General features: G+C 37.1%; 1 protein-coding gene across 7 annotated transcripts in view; it reads right to left on the bottom strand.

The window, feature by feature from the left end:
- PTPRM (protein tyrosine phosphatase receptor type M) overlaps positions 1-22524 on the bottom strand; it is a 440879-nt gene that overhangs the window by 155115 nt on the left and 263240 nt on the right. For 6 of the 7 annotated variants that reach the window (XM_066329240.1, XM_066329214.1, XM_066329205.1 and 3 more), the window contains exons 12-13: positions 19735-20008; positions 18464-18500 (exon numbers count right to left, since the gene is read on the bottom strand). In XM_066329240.1, the coding sequence (XP_066185337.1) occupies positions 18464-18500; positions 19735-20008 (311 nt within the window). Of the gene's footprint in view, positions 1-13245; positions 13321-18463; positions 18501-19734; positions 20009-22524 lie in introns of all 7 variants that reach the window. The other variant, XM_066329257.1, reaches the window with a different exon arrangement.

Below are 22524 nucleotides of genomic sequence, written 5' to 3' on the forward strand. Positions count from 1 at the left end.
CCTCTTCAGAATGAGAACTGAATTATATCCTAGTTGCTGTATTAGTGTCTGCCAGAGTTTGAATTCTTAAATGACTTTGTGTAGCCAAATTTCTATTTCCACACAATGGATTAGAAGACTGGGTAAAAAACTCTCTCTTTGAAGAATTTCTAGTTCTGCCACTTCCTTTGGTGGAAATTTTCCCTTTCCTTTCTTACTCAGACGGAACAAGTATCATTTAATAATCAACTGCAAAACGTCATAAACAATAATCTCTTGCAGGTAGCTTATCGATAGAAAAGGTTGCAGCAGACCCACTTTTCACTAAAATGAAAGCTAAAGTGAATGAATTATGTGAGCAAAATAATCAGTCGTTTAACTTAGAGGAAGGAACTATCTTGTTTTTCAAGAAAAATGAAAATGCTTTCCAGTAAAAGAAATGGACCTCTACCGAACTGAATAAACTCTCTTTCTCCTTCTCTCTTTGTAAATGAACAAAGTTTGGACTTGCTTTTCAATATTCTTTCCCCTAAAAATGTACTTAGAAATGACTGACCATTTTACAGAATAGAATAACCAATAAAATAATCCTGTCTCAAAAGTCTAGGTGCTGCTGGTAATACTTACAAAGAGAGGGGTAAAGTTTAAGCTGTTACTAGTAAAAACTAGCTATAGCTTGTTTTGTCTAAAGTGTTCTTTAAAAAATCCAGACATTTCTTATTCTATTTGAGTCAAAAAATAATCCTTTCCATTAATTAACTAGACCAGTTTCATTTTATTTCTCCCACTCAAAGCTGACCATAGTTCCTGCCTTTTGTACTTCCTTTCTGCAGCTTCACACTCTCAAAAGGCACTTGCCTGGTAAGACACTTGTAAGCCTTTACAACCACATTTCATCCACAGGTGTTTCAGTGACTGATGTAATGCCTAACTTTAAAAGCTTTAAGGTAGTAAGACAGTTAGTTCAGATCATCCTATTTTCCAGTCAAATTTGAAACCAACTTTTTTGAGTTAGTAACTACCCTGTGATTTTTTTATTCAGGCAGTGAGATTCAACTATCACATCTCAGCACTTACTTTTGAGTTATTTCATAGAGTGAGTCAGAAAAATGAAACATTATACCCCTGTGTGACAGTTGCACCATGATTAGGTGGTAGAAATCATGCAAAATGGTACAAGGCAGAAGAGAGGCAGAGAGGTATGATGCTTCCTTGGAACACCCATCACTATTGTGCCTGCCACAAAGTGAGAAGACTGAAAAGATCAGAGAACTTGGCTTTAAAGACTCTGCCCAAGCTCTCCAAGGACAACATGAATCACAGAGGCTACTATCATTATTACTCTCTATTATTTGTATGATAGTAGGAGCTAGAAGCTGTAAATCAGACTGGGAGCCCCACTGTGCTAAGAATAGGGCAGGCACACTGCTAAGTAATCTTTGCCACTAAAAGCACACCACCTAGCTGAGCTAGGCTGTAATAAGCAAGCGTAGCAACCACGGGGAAAAGGGGAGGCAAAACCCCCTAAGATGATGCATTTGCAATACCCAAATCGTTCTATTCTTCCTGCTCTTTTAACTGGCTGGTATCACTCATTTCCAGTTAGTATCACAGTAGAAACAGATCTTCAGGAGTGATTTGAGGGACTTAAAAAAATGCTTTAATTGATGATGTTAGTTGGGGTGTTTCAAGGAAGGAAGCAACATAAAGGTTCATAAACATACCGGTCGGAAAAGCAGAGTTGCCAAAAGAAAAGGGCTGAGATGAAAGGCAGTATGACAAAGTAAGAAAGAAAGTTGATATGTCTGTCCTGGTACAAAAACAGGCGCTTCACAGAGGTAGGTCCTTATAAATGTCAAATGACCGACAGGAAACCAAATCCTGTATCACAAACTGCAACATGGCCACAGTGCAAAATGTCCTGTTTCCTCCAGAAATGGCATTTCTCCCTTCATCTCACCCACGGCTGCAAAAAATGATATCCTTATTTAAAAATCTGTAGCAGCAGCATTACCAGTGCTGTGAGAGACAAAGCAATCCAACACGCTTTTATTTGAATTTCAAGTTCATTCCAGATGCCAGGATTTGAGCCTGTCTTGGAGAAGACCCAAAACACATACAGATCTGTAGATGAAATGAATTACCACCCTGGCTCTTCTGTTTATACTGTAAGTGACTGGCATTGAGTCCTCATCTGCTAGCCAACATGTATTCTGCTAACAAAGTCTTTGTTTTATTACTCCTGGTAGAACTCCAGCTAGGAGAGAGAGTTCTCCCTTGCCATCCTCATTGTTAGCTTTCTAATCAGCACTCCTCGTTCTCCTTCAAAACTGCAGCTTTTTGTCCATATGGTAGAAGTTATGAGGTGCTGTTGGGCAGGGTACACTTTGTGCCAGAAGGTGGTTTTGATCAGCATTTTTTCAGTTTTCTCTCTCTGGCCCATGTATTGAATATATTAGTTCTGGAAATGTCACAAGAATAAGGTCTGTTTACTTCGTTTTTTACAATATTTTTCCTTTCTGTTCCTGGTTTCTCTTGGAAATGCTTGTATATAAACTGCTTTTTCTACATGGCAGAGACTATGTTTTCCTTCTGTTTTGCTATGCATAAAAGTAATTTAAGTGGTGAAATCAACGTAGTCTGATTTTCCCTCCTATGATGTGCTCACCACTTTATTTTTCTGAAGTCTGAGAAAGAGGGCAAGCAGCACTTACATTTTAGCAGGAGAGTATTTTCTTTTCAATTTATGATCATCATCACAATACATATTACTGTGTACAGATCCGCTTTTCGCAGAAAAAGACTTCTGTATTTCCCTAGGATAACCATGTTGATTTGGTGTATTTTTAAATACAGGAAAAAACAGACTTGTTAGAAGGTCTGTGGTAAGAAGGGAGTATCAAAATAAGGCTCTGCTGTGTAACAATAGTAATGAATTATTAATTTTGTTTGTGATATTCTTTAGGAAAATGTAAATATAAGTGACAAAGAACTGCATGAAAAGACATTCAAAGAACTATTTCACTGATGAATACGACTCATTTAACCGACTATCACATGAACTTTGTCTCTCACTGGTAGATGATTCATGCTGGTGCATGTGAGCAGACAGACTTCTTCAGTTAAACATCTGCATTTCTGGTTGTCAGGAATAACAACACTCTTTACAAAACATGCCTAAAACAAATAAAATTCCCAGTTTCACTTTTGGTCGCACCACAATCTATTTGTCTCATCACTATTTAACAGGATTTTAGTCCAGACTATTTAGACTGGCTTTTTCTGAAGACTGTGTTTAAAAGAAAAAAGCCTTAAAACAAGAAAGTGTTGATAAACAGCTCATTTCTCCATTGGAACAAAGCCACCATTCTTTCTGCTAGCTCTTCTTTGCCTTTTTCTTTTAAGCAAAGAAATTGAAATAATTAAAATTCATAACGATTTTCCTCTCTAGTGGGTACCCAAGGAGTTGGAAGCCCTCGTTCATTCTGGAGAAAAGCGTAAGTCCTCACACTTTAATAGCACTAAGATCATTGAGAGATGTTTAAAGCACACTCAATAGCTGTACCATAACCAGAAATTATTAACAAGTCTCAAATATACAGACACAATGTATCTCCTTTTGGAAATAAATAATTTACTATGGAATAAAAAATATAAAGTCTTCAGAACTTTAAGCTTTCAAATGGCCCTGAAGGGTACTCCCACACAATTTATTATCTTCTATGAAGAAAAAAGGTTCTATATTTTTAAGTACTCACTATGTGTGGCCAGAGAAGCACCCACAATGGTGACATCACAGACCTCTATGCCAGCAAATGGAAAAACCATGGCAGCATATCTGAAAACAGACTCCACCACTAAAATAAAATCTGAAATCCTCTTGACTTCTGTGGAAAGATGAAACTGGGCTTCTTTATCAACTCCTCTCTGATGACACAAACACAACAATGGCCAATATGACGAGACACACACTTCTAATCAAGGTTGACTGAGGAGTAGTGAGAATATACTTGCACCAAATTAGCTGTATGCATGTAGGTCGCATACTGAGTAAGGACGAGGAGGTCTGAGAAAAGAAGCACCAACAAGGGCTGAAACTGCAGATGTCCCCACTACTTTGAATGCAGGGCTTGTTTCCAGCTGATGCTCGGTGAAAGAGGTCCCACTTGCAGCCACTGGAAATGCAATTGTATCTTACAGCCCTGACTTCAGTGAACAAGAAGTAATAGAGGTACATCATGCACAACAAGGGTAGCCTTTTGACCTAAAACATTTGATTTTATGGTTCTCTACAAAACCTCAAATCAACAGTACTCAGGGTAGAAAAGTAACTCTCTCGTATTAGCTCTGAGGAAACAAAAGCAGACGGTCCAGATTGATCTTGTCCATACCTAATACATTTTCTAAACAAGTCAGCACCACTTTCAGGCCATTCCTATAGAAGAAGTGTACAATTTATCATCAGCCCCACCAAGGGTATTTGACTTTCACCTATTGTTGAAGGAGACCTCTTCTTGACTCTGCTTTCAACACCAGATCTACTCCTGAAAGTATACTGAGACACGGCAAAAAATACCAGACACCACTGAAAATTTATTTCAACTGCTTTTTAGAAACAGGAAAGGTGTGGATTTGAAGACTAAAGAGGACTCTGCCCTCTTCAGGGGAGATAAAATACAGTTTTCTAGCACCACAACTGGCTTCTGCCAAGCAGGGAAGATGTGAAATCAGATCACAGTAATGTTTCTGACCTACTCAGAGTGAAACTCAGCTACAGAACTAGATGCTTTTGGCCTGGACAAACACAGCTGTTTTATTTTCTATCCTTGATCACATCCAACAGCGGAACAAAGCAACCTGAAGCTATGGGTAAGAAGCAGCAGAGTGAGGTAACATCCGTGTTGGAATGCATTTCCCATACCAAGCAGGTGTTTCTATATAAGGGAAAAAGTTTCAGCTTACCTGAACATGTAAGGAAACCAAACTACAAAGTTTTGTACCCTTTTCATTCATATTGGCTCAGCGCCAACACAGGAGCACTGACTGGGTTTTGGAAATGAACCTCAAAGCCTGTTGCCAGTTCCATTGGGCAGGGTGCCAAGTGGCCCACCTAGACTTACCTAGTACTGAAAAAAACAGCACAAAGGAACTCTGGGGCTTTTTAGGGTATCTTAGCAAGGTGTCAGAGGCTTCTCTGACACCTATGCTCAGCCTTTTCTTTTGTTCCTGTAGCATTTATTATTTTTCATTTATTAAACTTTTTACTTTTACAAAACACACCTGAAGAGCAGTCTCACTGATTATTTGATGCCATTCTGAAAGTGCGGGACACCCTCAGAGACTTGATACATCTTCACGTGTCTCGTTCCATTCTGGACGTGTGCAAGGCTGTATCACACCTGATCTCACTGTCAGCCACGGATGTAAGCAGAGGAACACTAATGAACGGTTCCAAATGGAAAGCCAGTGAAGGCTTGGTTACTTTGCCATTAGGAGGAGGGGGGCAGAGGGTAATGCAGTATGGGTATCCCTGTGGGAGGTCTGAACACCCATGGATGTTTTGGCTTGTGCTGCCACTGGCTCACAGATGAGGCTGATATTCATGGTGACTTCCACTACCAACTTCCCTTCACACTGCAATCCTTACGAAGGATTCTTCAGAAATCCTTCAAAAACAATCACACTTGGAATTTACCTCTCATTATTCACTACGCACACATTTTCTTGGAAGAAAGCATAACGTAGTTCATTCCACTAAAAATAAATGGAATTATATACATAATGATGCATGAAGAACAAGAAAAATATGTTTGTGATAAATTTATAAAAAGTGGGAAAAAAGAATCAAAACTTTTTTTTCTTTTAAAGCATTTCAGAGTCGACAGTGTTTTGGGGCAGGAAGGTCAGTTAGAAAAACTGGAAAGGAGAATCAGCACAACAAAGAAAATAAAAGTCCACAGAATTCTAAATCTGTCTTTGTGCCAATACAGCATAGCAGTTCTTTTGTTCATATTTCAGAAATGTTTACAGTATTGCCAATAAAAAAACCCAAAGTATTCAGACTGAAATAATGTTGAATGCACCAATAATCTAGTACAGCGACAAGAACCAACTAGGTCTCCTCCGAATAGTTATCACTGATTTACATTTTGTTTTTCGTTTACTTCCTGGAGGTTTTAGAGGTTAAAGGCAAATCTCCACTTGTCCTATTTTGAATAAGAATGCCTTGGACAGTCATTTTTATCATCAGCTCTTTTTGTTTTTTATTATTGACACATTTACTCATAACCAGAAGCAGTCTAATTCAGTGACAGTATACTAAAATGTGCAACTATTTTGCTTCAAAAAGGTTTACAGGATACTTTGTTTGCCTCTGACCAATTAAAATTTATTATTTTTCCTCTGTTTCACTTTGTGCTTCTGCCGTGAACTCAAAAGTTTCAAGAGAACCTGATAGTACTTATCATGACAGCTTAAAACCATGCAAGACACCAGCTTCTGTTCACTTTTATAGAAAACTGTGACTCAACTTTCAGTTGCACAGGAATTTTCTATGTACTCAAAGCCTTCTTTGTGCTCAGCACTGACAAAATCAGATGAAGAGAAGGAAATGAAAATTCAAAATTTTTTAGAAATGAAGACTTGGAAATGCACAGATACACTTGAGTGCCTTTCTCAGAGCTCTAAAATCTTTGGTTCTTGAAGTCAAACTCCATTACTGCAGAAAAGAACATTTTCAATATATTGTCTGAAGAAGGTGTTAAAAACTTGTCAGTAACTACAGTTATGGCTTGCACAGTGTTGAATTGTTATGCAAGCAGACAAACTTTGCTTAGATACTTATTGAGATTTGAGTTATTTCAAGGAAACTAAACTGAGTGAATTGCTGAAACATTATTTTGCCCATGATGGTATATTCTGTAACTTTTGCTTCAAGTTGAAAGCATTACTCTCCTCTTTGCTGCACTACTCTGTTTAATTGTAATACATCTGAATGCTCACCCATACATTAAAACAGGCAGTAATCCACATAATATTGCCTTAAGCATTTGACAAACTCTCCAGTGGTACAAACACCATATTTGCAGATTTCAAGAAATCCAGATTATTTTACCCACAACTGGTCCCAAATTTTTTTCAGCTTGAAATTCAAATTGCTTAGCATTTTATGAATATAATCAAAAACTACAGATGGGAAACACTGAAATACACAGGGTTTTTTAGTTACTAGTTGTATCTCTGAGTTTCGTTGTTTTTTGTCTCTCCTTAATTTTTCATTGTGGTACATACAAATTATGTTCTCTTTCAAATGTAAAAATCAGAAGCATATTTTTTATACAGAAATAAAATAACACACTCCATGACAGCTATGCTCGAAAAATTACCTACTGGTATTTTTGCATTGTTTTAGCTTTTTCGCTTCTCTATACATTGCTGATGTTGAAACATTATGAAGTAGATGTGACAATGACCAGTTACCAGTACTAAACAGAAGGCAGAGATTCCCTCATTTTATTAAAAATTTATTCTGGTAGTTTCAATCATATCATTACTTCCACGACTGGGTTTTATGCTTCCATTCTCTGTAATGTGATTAAGAAAAGCTTCCTCTCCTCCCAGCCCAATCTCAAACAGCCTCACAGGTATTCTGACATAAAGACTGCACACTACTAAGAGAACAGATTATTTTTCAAGCTGGATGAACCAAACAGATCCATCTTTAGTGGCTTACATTAAATTTGGATGACTCTCTTTATGAAAGAGATATTAGACACTTGAAATCATATTTTTCCCTCAGGTATGTACTGGAATGCTCCAACTTCGAGAGTGTTTTGTACTTGAGGGATGTAGCACAGCTCCTGCAACAACTGATTATTACTTCTGTGGCAACCACCTTTTTAACTCTGTATAAAAGACAAACTGTTTCTACAGTGGAAAACATACCAAATTAGGCTACTTGTCCTTCCTAAAGGGTAGGGAAAGTTTGATTCTTTCTTCTAGTTCATGGGATCTCCTCCAGCTGTTCCTGTCCCAGGTCTGTAGCACACTGGCTCTGGCAATGCAGCATCAGGACAGCTGAAGAACCTTGGCCAACCAGAAGCTGCTGACATGACCCTCTGCAGTCTATCCTCCCTATTCTCCTACTTATGCAGGGCAGTTGGAAGGCTCCCACTTCCAGAGTGGTGTATTTAATATAACTAATATAAACACACTGGTAACTGACTTCTAATCAGGTTGGGCTCTTTACTAAGTACAGATGGCAAAGGCTTTATATTATGGGTTATTTCACCATTTGTGAACTGTTATTAGCATTATTTTTAGGCCTTCTTTGTCTTATTGTTTAGCTCTTTTTCATTTGCTCTGTGGAAAATGTACTTATGCGTAAAAGCATAGATGCTTTGGCTGCAGTGTCTTACAGAAAACCTGACATTTGACTCTGTAATGTACTAGGGGAAATAAAAGGGAGAAAAGGAAACAGCAGTTCCCATGGCACTCCTGTATCCTCTTAACATTTTCTTGTAACTATACTGTTTTATAGATGAAACTGTCACTGCAAAAATGACAAATATAACACATAAAAGAACAAAAATGGGCAATAAATCACAAGTGACACCCCAGCCCATTGAAATGCATCCAGCCAGCACTGCAGAATGAAGGAAGATTTCCTTGTTTTGCATTCTTCCCAGCTGAGCAAGAGGACTAGAATCCTTGAACAATTGGTACAACAATCGTTGGGGCCATCACATAAAAACAGGCCTGGAATCTCCCTTTTAAAAGTCAGATCCATTCTCATTCCTAGTCACTTGACCTTGCAACAGCACTGCAGTATGGCTTTGACATTACAGCACACAGTTGCTTTTTCTCCCCTGGATAACTATCCACAACTCCAACTAATGTAAATGCTGTCCAGAAGTATCAAGACAAGAATAAACTTCTAAAACAGTGTGTTGAACCTGCAGACAGACATGTCTGCTCATGGGTTTGTTATTACAGACTCAACTAGGAAATTGTCCCAACTAGGAAACAGTGGGTTCTACACTGCCCACTTCCAGTTTTAGCACGTCAGAATACATCTAAAACAATGTTACATGGTTCAGGATGGAGAAAAAAATAATGTGAATGTCTGTCCAGCACATGTTGTTATGCCTCAGATGCACTGTAAAGCAAAACAATCAAGGTAAATAGTAAAACACCCCTTCTCAAATTTGGTTGGTTTTTGTGTTAATAAACAAACCATGTTTACAGTAATGCAGTACAAAACTGGAGTAAATCTCTTGACATAAAAGAATTCCATGAAGTTGTGATTTAATCAGAGATTTCAATTTATTTTTTTCACTTTTATAATGGAATAGCTGGGAACAGAATGTGACCCAGAACACAGAATACTGATGCACATCTGAAGAAATGGGTGTATTTTATTATGGTGCTAACTTCTTAAGGGAGAAGAAACCAATTGGGATTATTTTATGACTGCTTTTAAGTTGTTTATAAAATATGGTGATCATCTAGACCTTAAGGTGTGCAGGATAAAAATAACTTGAGTTTTAAGCTTTTATCCCATCTTTAAAAAAAAAAACAAAAAAACAAAAAACTTCCCAATTGTTAAGTATCAGTTACCTTACAAAACTTCTGACAGATCTTGCTGCATTTGATTTGTACCAAGAATTTAATGTATGAAGAATGTACAATACAGAGCTCTATCTTGCAGCTGGATGTGTAATTAACAATGGGTCGTAATAAGGGTGTTCTATGGAAATCAGTCTTAAAAATATCCAGCAAAGTAGTGGCTGCTCCAGTAAATCACAAATGGAAATACTTTAATTTAAATACAAGTAGCTCAGACATATTTCAACAATTAAGAAAATGCCTGACAGAATGAACACCCTAATCATGATTCTAAGCATGCTATTTTATCAGAATGGAAAGAGAACAAAATATATGAGGGCCAAGTGAATACCAAACATGGCCAATTTAAACCTATTAGATGAACCGTCTCTTACGAAATACTGAAACAAACTGCAAATTATTTCAGTCTTTCTCAAAAAGATGGACTTGTTATTCAACTTTGAAGTCAAGATCATACAGTCACATTTGTACGTGGTAAGGTTTTTGATAAGAATCTACATGATTTCAACAGTATGTTAAACTGTATTTGTTACAAAAACATAGAGACAGTATCATAAGTACTTCTATGCTTCATGTATACACAATCTTTTTTCCTCCCAGACAAGCATAAGATAGATATTCTCCCTGTCCATTGAAGGACAGGGTCAATTGAGTAGATTTCAAGTTAGCTACTTTTTGTAAGGTAACACTGAATGCTAAACACTATACCCTAAATTTGAATTTCTTAGCTATTTAGTTATTGGATCACTGATCATAATGTTGACTAAAACACTAACTTCCCTGTTTTGGATTCTAAGAGTCCACATCACACAGCTGCATTTATGCTAGGTTATTTTATGCCCAAGGACAACTACACTGAAGGTATTAAGTGTAACTGCAAGGAAAAATTCTCTTTGCTACAGGCTGCGAAGGCAACCTGGAGTGGCCGTCAAGATATTTAGGGCAACTAGCTGGAAATCCTATAAATGGAAGACTTGTTATTTTTATAGGAAAAAGGAAAGAGAAGAAAGGACAAAGAGAAATTAATAATGCATTGTTTATAAACTGCACCAGTAAGAGGCAAAATGAGTTGATGACGAGGATGGAGGAAATGACTGCAAGTAGAATTGGCTTGAAAGCTGAGCTGTATTATCATGGTATTTGTGAAGAGGAAGACCTTTCAAATTTGGTAACGACATTCAGGAATGCAGCCAAAATTTTAAATTTTCATTATGCAAGAAGCATCAACTTCCAATGTAAAGAAACAAAAAATGCCATCCTTGACCTTCCCACTGCCGCTTATGTATCTCCTCAAATGCTAAAAGATGAAAGTAATTTCTTGATCTCAAATGTAATTACTTTGGTTATGAGCAAAGAAGTGAGGAAAAAGTACTGAACAGAAAATGCTAAGTGACATTTAACAGTTACAGCTGTAGGGCTTGTGGTAAGTACAGTTAGAAACAGCCCTATATTTTCACATAAACAACCTCTTTTCTATGTAAATCCTTTCCACTGTCTTGAAATTTATAGGAGAAAAATGTGGGGACAATGCGCATCAATCCTAGCTTCCTCATGTGTGGTCCAGTTTCTTCAAACCTCCACTAAGAAAACCTTTGTGCTTCTTGTGGATACTGCAGATCCCAATACTGCTGTACTGCCATGAAGTTGAAACGCCTGCCCTAAGGACCCCTAGACAGGATGTCTCCCTAGAAAAACAGGAATTCCTGTTGCTGTCATGGGACATGCCATGTGGGCTGGGTGAGGTTTCTTTGCTCATTACTGCAGTTGTGGCAAACGAGGAGGAAGATATTTCTTTCCTTTTGAGCACAGAGTCTTTCAAACATGTGACGGGGTTGGGAAGATGATGAGGGCATTTCAAAGGCTTCCTAAGACATTTCACAGATAGCTATAAATGCTGTTGGCAGGTATAATCTGATACTTTCTTTTTCACTACAAAATTAGATTCTGGTAGCACATTTTTATTTTCTTTTCAAGAAAAAAGAAACAAAATTCACAGATCTGACAGACAACCACAGACTGCCAATGCCACCAGTGACAAAGTAATGAAATAAATACTTTGCCAGCTATCCTATGCTATCCATATCTCTTTTCTCTCTCTGTTAAGTACTGTAGCCATCTCCTTGTGGAACATGCATGCCTCGAGTGTTACCTATAGCTACTCAGTTTTGCATTGAAACAATTAAAAAAACCAAAACATGAGAAGAGAAACATTTCAATCTCACATGGAATGAGTATAGAAGCTTATTTGAATCCTGTGATGAAGAAATCAAAACTTGTTGAAGTTCAAGGATATGGAAGAGATCCTGTCTCTTCAATGTTTTATTTGAATTGTCAAGTAAAAAATAACTGAGGTATAAAAATGAGGTATGCAGACACAGTTTCTGCCAAGCAGCAGTAACAAGAACAAGCTACTTAATGTCATCATATAAGTATGTTATTCTGGTTAGTTCATACGTTATTGAAATACAAAATAAAAGTCTACATGCAGCAATTTTGTCTTGATTGACAAGGTAACTTGGCCACTGTGGATCACTCAGCTTTGTTATTATAACGCATACCCCAGAATTAAAAGCTATAGCAGACACGTCACTAATCCTCTTATCTTAAGCTGAATCATTTAACTGCCTCCTATTGACTGTAGCAGTACCCAGATACCAATCATCTGAACTTGTCTCTTAGACACCCTGGTATCAACACGGTAATAATGTTGTTTCCCAAGGAACTATGCCAGTATTCTTCAAAAAGGCATTTATCATACACTAAAAGCTAATGGAATAGGTTTCCTTCCCCCATTAGACATTTCATCACTTCAGGTTCTTGAGTTTATATAATGCTCTTTGGTTATTTTTGAAAATAAAAATGTTTGCAAGTCCCTGGAAGGTTTTAAGGCATGTGGTTTTTTTCTGACAAAATCAATCATTTCCCCAGGTTCATAAAGGTTTTCTGGCATATTCTGAGCCATCCCTCAAGCCACATACAGCCTAATAATGGCTCCACTTGAGTAGAGTTTTCTTTGACAATTAGATTTTAAATCCTTACGTCTTGCTCATTCTCATACGTCACATGCTCTTTTATTTTAATCCTAGAACTCATGTATGACATAATTAAAAGGAATCTTTTTTATTTATTTTTAAAAATTTCTTTCATATTGAAATTTTGCCAGAAAACATGATCTTCCTACCATTACACAGAAAGAAACCTGAATCCAGTAATACTAGATCTCTGTCCTAACTTGCACATGCAACTCTTGAGACTAAATTATTTAGAAATTCTAGTGTCTTGATCTTATAATAGAGAAAAAAAAAATAAACAGGTACACAGATATACATCTATATTCAAACTTTCATTTAATTTATGGATGGAGCAAGATGAAATCTCTTTACCACATCAGGCTTGAAGGAACACAGATCACACACACAATGAGCACATGCAGCGGAGTCGTACGTACAGGGACTTATGTGTAAGTTTTGGTGCCAAGCACACCACTGAATTTAATGGAGCCAAGGATCATGAACAGAAAGAAACTTCTAACACAGGAAACTGTTTATGAGCAGAGAAGGAAGATGCTGTCAGGGAAAAGGAGCCAAAGAAGAAGAGACAGAATGGGCATGATGACTTGTCTGTAGTTGAACATCTGACCTGTTAGCTGGTCGTCGCCTGCAGCAGGGGCGATGCGAATGTATGGTGTTGTAAGCTGAGTCACGATTATCGCAGCTAAGGCAAAGGAACAGTTCCAGGTCAGCATGCATGAGGGAAAAAAAAGCCAGACTGAAGCCACGCCAGCAAGAAGAATCTTGGTCAGTTGATTATTGTCTGAACTTCATAAATAAAATCCAAAAGAACACCCACAAGTTCCTTTTAATCTTCAGTTGTTAGTGCGGTTATTCTGCAAATTAATAAGCTGTCGCGTATGACTTTCATTCAGGAAAAGGACTCAAAGGACATTATTTACTGCATTTGAGGAAACTGGAGACTCTTCGGCTCTCCTAGGCACAGCACTAAGCTTTCTAAGTGAAACCAAGCTGATTATTCAGATTACTCTAATACGAACTTCTCCAAGTAATTTGAGCTAGCTTCATTTTTATTTTCCTATTTCATAATACTACATTTTTTCTATAATTTTAAAAGATAATTTTTATGCAAAGCATTTTTGAGCTAGTTAAGATTATTTTTTCTTGTACCCACTCGAGTCACTGTTCTAAAATGCACACACTACAGATATACTTAATGCACAGCATACAGAGAATGACCACTGAAAGGTGGCACACTTTTAATTAGGTGTGTGTGTAACTGTTTCAAGTTCACAAGAAAAAGCTGAAAACCCTGACTTGTTTATGCCCTGAAGTATCCAGACTTTTCAGACAGAGTTACAGCAACCACTGTCTGCTACAGACCAGCATTACCATGGCTCACATTAATAAAATCTGTTATTTCTTTGTTTTCCAGCAGTTCTATGAATGCCTCTAAATGGTTAAGTACGCTGTGATACATATATATTAAGGAATATAAAAAAAATTAAAAGGTCAGATCCAACATGATGCAGCTGGAGAATGATGCAAAGAAAAAATATTGGAAAATTAAGGACAAAATTATATGAAAGATCACTCATTTACATAGAACAGCCTGGGTGCTATTAGAAATGTGGCAGCAAGAGAGGAAAATAGATCATCTACCATCTGCAGACAATTAAACTCAAAACTGCTGCTGCATAATATTTTGAAATATCCCTCTGCAACATTGAAATGCAGTGTTGATAGTAGCTTCTAGAGTACTGTTGCTATTGGATTTAAAATATTATAATATCCTTTTCTCTCTCATAATTAATGAAAGCCTTCCAATATTGCAAAATTAGAACAATGATGCCTCCCTCTTGAGAACTGCATTCCTAGGAGATAATCAAGATGTTTCTATCCAGACAATGTTGTAAGTCATATCAGGAAATATAGTCTTAATACAAATCACAAACCACCACAAAGTTGATAGTAATAAACTTGGAGGAGTTTTGGAATGTTTTCAACTTAGTCTGTTGAGATTTTAGAGTCATTTAGCTTGAAGAAAGAGTAGGAATATGAAAGCCGTATTTCAAGCAATATATGACAACCTTTATTACCACTGGTACAAAAAAGCTATTCCTGATTTTTGTTTGTTTGTTTGTTTGTTTAATTATCTTGTCAAAAATAATGGCAGTGGAAACCCTGCAGTCTCCCCATTTGTAGATACACCAAATTGTCGCAGAGGTCCCAGAAGCCTTTCTCTACAGAAAACTGAGATCAGGAGACCCTACATCATAATAACGTGCTGTATGATCCTTCTACTGACAAAGGTTTCCTTTGACTTCATCAGAAGCAAAAGGAGAAATTTCAGCTCTACAAAGTCAAACATTCTCATCCTAAATTATACTTGTAATCACTGCAATCAGGATTTTTATATGATCTCTAAAAGAATACATTTAACGGAGGTTTCATTTGTAAAAATGTAATGGTCATAAAACAAGATCGGTTTTTAAAAGGGTACAAATTGAGGTTGCTTAAAATATACTTGATGTAATGAGAAAGTACTGTCTAGCTACTGACCCCAGACATGCATTTGACCCAGTAGAAGCAGGCTGCACTTTTCTGGAGGTAGGCTGTACTCTTCCAACAGGAAACCTGTCAGTATGATAATAAGCTATCTGGCGCACTTGGTTCTCTGATACAGCAACAAGGTTTAGTGTCTGCCAGTTGAGCACGTTTGACACTTCAGCACATGCATTATTCCTGCTAACATCAACGGGAGGGAAAAGTGCACTCGAGGTACAGAAACAGTTCTGCTCGATCTGGGACATAGACATTATGTTTATATTACAGTTACACATTTTTAACAAAAATGTAAGAAGCATATGGTAGGGCATGGAATGAACACTGCATGGCAGTGATAAAACCGTCCCTCAATGATCTGAAGAAGGTCTTAAGGCACCAACAACTTTATTATCTGGAGCTGAGATAATTAAAGGGAATATAATTAGCAAGTGACATAGCTCTGTTCATGACATGTTCTGAATCCCCATACTGGTCCTCAGGGCAGACTCCAAGCAGGCTAACCACAATAAAGTGGCTTGGCCAATCTTAGCTGGCTCTGTGGAGAAGCTTGGAAGTTGCCTTGAGTAACCTTGATCCTAGGACGGGTTCTTGATCTTAGGAATGGCACAGGTCTTTATCCAGTAAAATATTTACATGTCTACTTTAGGATGGAATAGTTGTGAAGTAGTCAATGAGATCATTCTCTGTGCACAAAATTAGATACATAATGGACTCAGGGCCTAGCTGCTCAGAGCATGGTGCTAAGAACACCAGGGTTGGGGGTTCAATCCCCATACGGACCATTCACTTAAGAGCTGGATTCAATGATCCCTTGCAATTCAGAATATTCAGTGATTCTATGAAAGCTGAAACCATTTGGTTTCTCACATACATAGTAAAATCTACAGTGTGTCTACTGATTCCAATGGCCTCCGCAACACTGAAGGTATTTTCAGGATCAGACCTTACTTCAAAAGAAAACTGCACCAGTTTTATACAGGAATGGCCTAAAGCACTTCCTCTAGCTTTAAAAACCACCAAACTGAACTTCTGAAGCTAAGAGAAGTCCAGATTACGAGTATTTCAGGAATGTTGCTAGTTTGTACAAACTAGATGTAGTACTGGAGGGCATTCCCAATCTTATTTGTCACGAGCACTACAGCACACAAATAGATGGACAAAGCAAGCATATAGAGCTTAAGTAGCTTACTGTCTAGTAGTAGTTAAAGTTCCCTTTTGTAGTCTCAAAGCTCAGTGGAAAATGATGCAAGTCTGAGAAATCTGACAGAGTGGTCAGAGCAGCCATTGCTTACTGGGGTACAAACAACATGAATGAACTGAGCTGTTTGTGGGGGATAAACAGAAGAAGAGGAGAATGGGAGAGGACAATTTTATGTCTTGTATGTAGGTACAGTAATTTCTGATCTACAGACAGAGAGTATTTTTTCTGTTTTTTTCTAACCCAAATGTAGGCGGTCCAGAGAGGATACAGAATTCTGCTTTTCCCTTAAGTATCTCTGTTGGATCCAAAGGGAAAACATCTGTGCAGACAACTACTTTTAATACCATAATAAAATACATCATAGTCTCCATTTTATTTTAAATTAATACAGATTAAAAATATAATACAAGCATTCAGTTTAAAATCACAGAAATCAGTGCTTTACTGTAGTCCCCCAAGAAAATTTTGCACCAGGGACTACAAATACCATCAAGGATACCTCTGGTTTCAAAAAATAGAAATCCTCACAATAAACTTTTAACGTTATTTTATTATGAAAAAACCTGAAACATGCTTTCAAAACAGGAATGTATAAAGATTTTTTTTAAAATAAAAGCTGCATTTCTCACATCTCCATTGCCAAATGGGTTAGCTCAAAGTAGCTTGTTGCTATGGGAGCTATTCCAACCCACAAAGTCACCCTCACTTCTCAAATGAGAGAGTAAAAATTTTCAGTCAGTCAAGTAATTTAAATAGTTGAACATCCATTAGTGATTAGGAATACAAATCTTAAAAAAATTTAAAATCCATTCCTCTAATCATCTGATTTCTGATGTGACGTAGTTCACTCCTGGTATCTCTGAAGCTACTTGAAAACAATACGGGATTTCACTTGCATCTGGTATTAATCTCTCATCTGTATTATATTTGGGTTGAGTTCAGCTATTTGAAAGGTTTTTATGGTTTAATAAGCAGTCAGTTAGTAAATTAAAACTACTTCCTTTGGTTTGGAAAAGCAAAGAAGTCAGTGGTTACTTTAAAGAGACAGAAAAATGTATTTGTCATATTAGGGAGTATCCAAACTTTCAACAGGGGCAACTTTACGCTAACATTTCTGTTACTTTTAAGTAATGACAATCCTCCCCATTCAGGTTCAGAGGTGATGACGGAATTGTAAAGTCTACATGTAAAGGAAATCATGGTGGAATCAGTTCCACTAGGGATAGTCACTGAGACAAGCATGATCCCCTGCAAGGTGCAGTGGTATAGGGATGAAGCAGTTTTTGTTTCATGCTCTTGCCAAGTGCACAAACTGTCAGGTGGTATTTCCTGTTCCTACTAACAGCAGCACCTTCTCCCCCATTTCTCTACTACAATCTCCAAGTAAACTGTACTATTCCACGACTTCTTTTTCACGCTTTTAGGTTGCCACCAGCTAAAGGTACTAACAAGGTGAGACTACAAAGACAGATCTAGCCTCCAAAGACAAACAGATCAGCAGTGTGCTTATGTTTCCCTGTTTGGAGACAAAACCTATAGCCAGTACTGTCTCAATTATACATATTTGTCTCACAAATGGTAGTATCATGTGCTGACAGTTGAGTAAATATAGCTGATCTGTCTCATTAAAATGAAGAATATGATTTCTCCTCTTCTCTTTTATACAGCAATTAAGTTAAGGTAATTGCTTACAAGTAAGGGGCAATTTTTCACTACGGATGTATAAGCAGCTAGCATGTACTCTGCAACTGGCAATTTTACAACTCTACTATATATATACATATATATGTATGTAAATAAAAAATGTTTGAGATCATATAAAAACCCACAGAATATATTTTAAAAGCCCTGTATTCAAGCAGATAACCAAAAATAATTAATACATTTATGATTAAAAACAAACAAACAAACAAATTTCCTAAATCTCAGCTAAGAATGCAAATGATTCTATGAAAATTCTATAATATGCTTAGTGATCTGTTTTAGCTATATGAACACCTCTATAAGTTTTCAAACACCATGTGAGGGGAAGGCCAACAAGCTGAAGTACAGAATACGTGAGATAATGCAAACATACCTTTTGTGGCTACCCTGACGCAGTCGATTTTAGTTTCCTGTGTCAAATAAAGAGGAAAAAGGTCACATCTTGTGTTTCTAAACAGAGAAAGTAATCCATGATTCTATTCTTGAAAGTACTAATAAAATATCTGAGCAGAATGTGCCTCATACCATATTTAACCACTTATTAGCTAACTCCAAAGTGGAGTTACCTATATAATATATATAACATATATATAAATATATAAAAATATATATAATATATAATATGGACAAATACTGCTTGAGTGTGATACATAAACATTTCTCTTAAGATTCCTCTAAAAGTAGAAAATGTGAAAGATATTTACAGGAGCACAGGCAAGTGTTCAGCTTTTTAACTCCGGCAACATAATGACCTTGGGAGATTTTTTCTTTTTCTTACAGAAGGTATAGTTCGAGGCATCATGTTAGACAATTTTAGAAAGAAAAAATAATCAATGGTGTTTCACATCTCTGTACTGTCGGTGCACTGTGAATGAGGGACCATTATGGTTTCTGGCAGAAAACATTTCCAGGCTGTCAGCACAGACAGCCAAAGCTTATCAAGAATTGAAGGGCTCTGGGTAGGTCTATCCAGGAAATGGAAAACAATTCCAGGAAGAATTAGTCTGCTGAAACATGATCTGTGAGGATCTTTTTACACATGTTTCATTTCAGTTCCATCTACTCCTTTTTCTTCTTTTTACTTTGTTTGCAGAAAGGAGAAAAAAAAAAAAGAAAAAAAAAAAAAAAAAAAGAAAAAGTGATTTCTAATTCAATCAGGGGAACCAAATGAGAAAGGGAGATCAAGACGTTACAAATTAAGGTAACAGGATTGGACATGCCAAGACAGATGTGCTAAAATTCACAACCATGTTTGGCTTAAACGTGACAAAAGAAATCACAACACTTTTTTTATTCAAGAAGCAAGAAAAGGCAAGGAAAAAAAAAAAAAAAAAAAAAAGGAAGAAAAAAAGCCAGTCAAACACAGTCACTGGACAGCTTTTAGCAAGTAAGACAGAATTGCAACATACTACTTTGCCTGCTCACTATTGACAAAACGTGTGGTTTTGCCCTCCTCTGTCCTGTAACCTTTAATCATTAAGCAATACTGTGTTAGGAAAACTGCTATTTTTTAAGCTCAGTATGTTAAATTTCATGGTTACTTCATTTTCTCATTAGCAACTAAATTGGGCATCCTGCTAGTAGATGCCAATCATTTATTTACACACAAGCACTGTATAAAATCACGCCTGTTGCAAGACCTACCCCATTGGCTCTGCTAGCAGCTTGGAAATAGATGCTGTAGCTCTTATGAGGAAGAAGAGGAGTATTCCAGAAACCGCTGTAGGTTTTGTTATCACCAATAGTAAAAGGCTGAGCAGCCAGTAAACTGTTGGCTGGAATCTCTGCAGCGAAGTAGTACTGGGAATTCAAGAGTGAGGCATTCTGGAAATGAATGGGCACCGGGTAGCACTTCAGGATTTCAGTTGTCTTTTTGGTCCTCCGTGGGCGCTCTTCCTCAACAACGATTTGATAGACACTGAATGTGCAAAAAGGAAAGAACAAAAGAAACAGTGGTTATTTTAAAACTTGGCCAGTCAAACTAAAACCATAATAGCATACCAGTATTCACTGGAAAAAAGAACTGCTAAAAGCAAAAAAATACAGAAAGAAAATAAAATTTTAATATTCAGGTGTATAGATTTGTTGAATAGGTTCATGCTTTCAAATTCATTTTGTTTTGGAAAAACAAAATTAACCATACACACCACAGGTTTTCACACAAGTGAATGCACAGTACATTTTCATGTTCAAACTCTTGTACAAAAGAAGTGCACTTAATCAGTGCTAAAATGTGGAATTAAGTATTATTTTGTTCATCAAAGCAAGCATAAAGCTACAGAGTCCCTTCTCTAACCTGTTTATCTTACCTAAATGAAATTAAATTAGTACTAAGATAAAAATGAAGACATAAATTACAGAGACACAAGGACCAGTATCTGCAACTATTGACATGGTAACTATTTATAAAAGCACAAACTAAAATTTCAGTGGCATATTGACTGTTGCGGAGGAAATACAAAACTCTTTTTGATGGAAGTTATTATGACTCAGCAAAGAACTTTTACACATCTTATAGATCTTTTTCTGTTTCTGCATTCTGCAAAGAAAGTCAGTTTGCACTTGCAGTCTCTGCTGCACTGGGACCTACAGAGAACAGTCCATCCCTCTGCACTGTAAAGGTGCTATGGACATTCAAACAGGAACAAAGAAATTGCAATTTCTGCTGTATATGCAAACAGTGTAATCATTATACCCTTGCAGTTGCTGTAAAAGACTGAGTCAGTGCTTTTAAATTCGTGATGTGGGCAGTCCATGCCTCTAAAGAGGACTGGCTTACAAGTTTATTGCTTCACTGGGGACCAGTGGTTCTTAATCAGTATTTGTCTCCTGGAATTTTGAATCCCAGTAAACAAGTCAGTCTAGATAATTGATGTCAAAGTGGCAACGTGTCCACATTTTTGCATATCATCTACATCCACTAACAATTTATGATCTTTCAAGTTGACAGTTCATAAAAACCAGCAATCTCTGCACCAAAGTTTCTTAAAGATGAAATATCCACAGAATCTTCTGACATGTTACTTATCATCCGTAGGTAGAGAGTTATGTTTACAGAAGATTCTGCCTCAACTACAGGGACACGTGGGCTGAGCTTCTGCTGGACCACCTCAGTCTGGATACAACAGGTTTTATTTACTGGCTTTGTCACATCCCTGCACAGCTATGGCTACTTCCCTTCCAAAGGTGAATCTGGTTTAGAAATAACTGATTAACTGCCCAATGACAGGAGGGATGGTGCTTTAATCCACCTAGTCTAGGGGAAGATTTACCTTGACCACATCAGGGGGTTGGACCAGATGATCTTTAAAGGTTCCTTCCGACCCAAACCATTCTATGATTTTATGACATCACCACTTAGTCAAGTATCACCAAGGGGGAAAAAAGCCAATTTTCTTGAGCATCTTGCTGGGATTTTACCAGACTTACTGATCATGTGCCAGACCCTAATGACTGTATTTTTGAGACCTAGCATCTCCAGTAGGAGATGCTGGACTACTATGCTCACAAAAAATGCCCAGAAAGTTAACACTGAGAATGCAATCAATAACTCTTCTTCCGCCTGACTTAGACTTTCAACATGGTGGAGTTTAGTTTAACCTATCTGCCTTCAGGAAAGATGTCTACATGTCTACAGTTCTCAGAGAACTGAGCAGAAAGAAGGTGCCTACTTTTGGGTCAACCTAACTGCTTCTCAGACTCCACTGATTACAATAACTAAATACTCAGCTCACACATAGACATTTAGACATGGACACGCAAATATCAATGTTTTAATTTAATGCTGAACTTCACACAGAAATCTAACCACGTATAAATTTACTACAGCCAGGGATACAGAAATGTCTTGAGGGTTCATTCGAAGGCCTCTGTCTGTACATTTTGCAGCTCTCTGCAACAAAGTCTTCATAACAAACAGAATTTTTTTCATTAGTTGATTAATTCCATGCTGTGTAGTAAATGAAGGTTAATCCACAGCAATCTTTCTTTGATCCTGTGGGAACTGATTTGTAAAAAAACTAGCCATGGAATATCTACATTAGAATCTTGTTTTTTTCTTGCAAATTAGTTTTTGACATGATTTTCACAATTAATTTTCTAGAACAAAATGGGATTGCTTAGAACCAGGATTCCAAGCTAACAGCATGATGCCTCCTCTAACTATTAATTTGGAGTGAATCTACAATAAATACAATTTGCAAACTTAAATGGAGTATAGACAAAAATGCAGAAGGCGATGTAAACACTTATTCTTGCAAGGTAGTGAAGCTGGATACACTTGCCTAATACTGCAGCAAATGTAAGAATCTCTCCATTTCACTAAAGCACGGTGGGTAGTAAGCTAAGTTACTTCTTTCTTGCAGCAGGCCTTAATCTAAGAGGGACTTCAGACCAGATGAGATAATATGATAATTCAGTACTGGCTGAAATTTT

The sequence above is a fragment of the Sylvia atricapilla genome, chromosome 1, assembly GCF_009819655.1.
Source record: "Sylvia atricapilla isolate bSylAtr1 chromosome 1, bSylAtr1.pri, whole genome shotgun sequence".
Lineage (NCBI taxonomy): Eukaryota > Metazoa > Chordata > Aves > Passeriformes > Sylviidae > Sylvia > Sylvia atricapilla.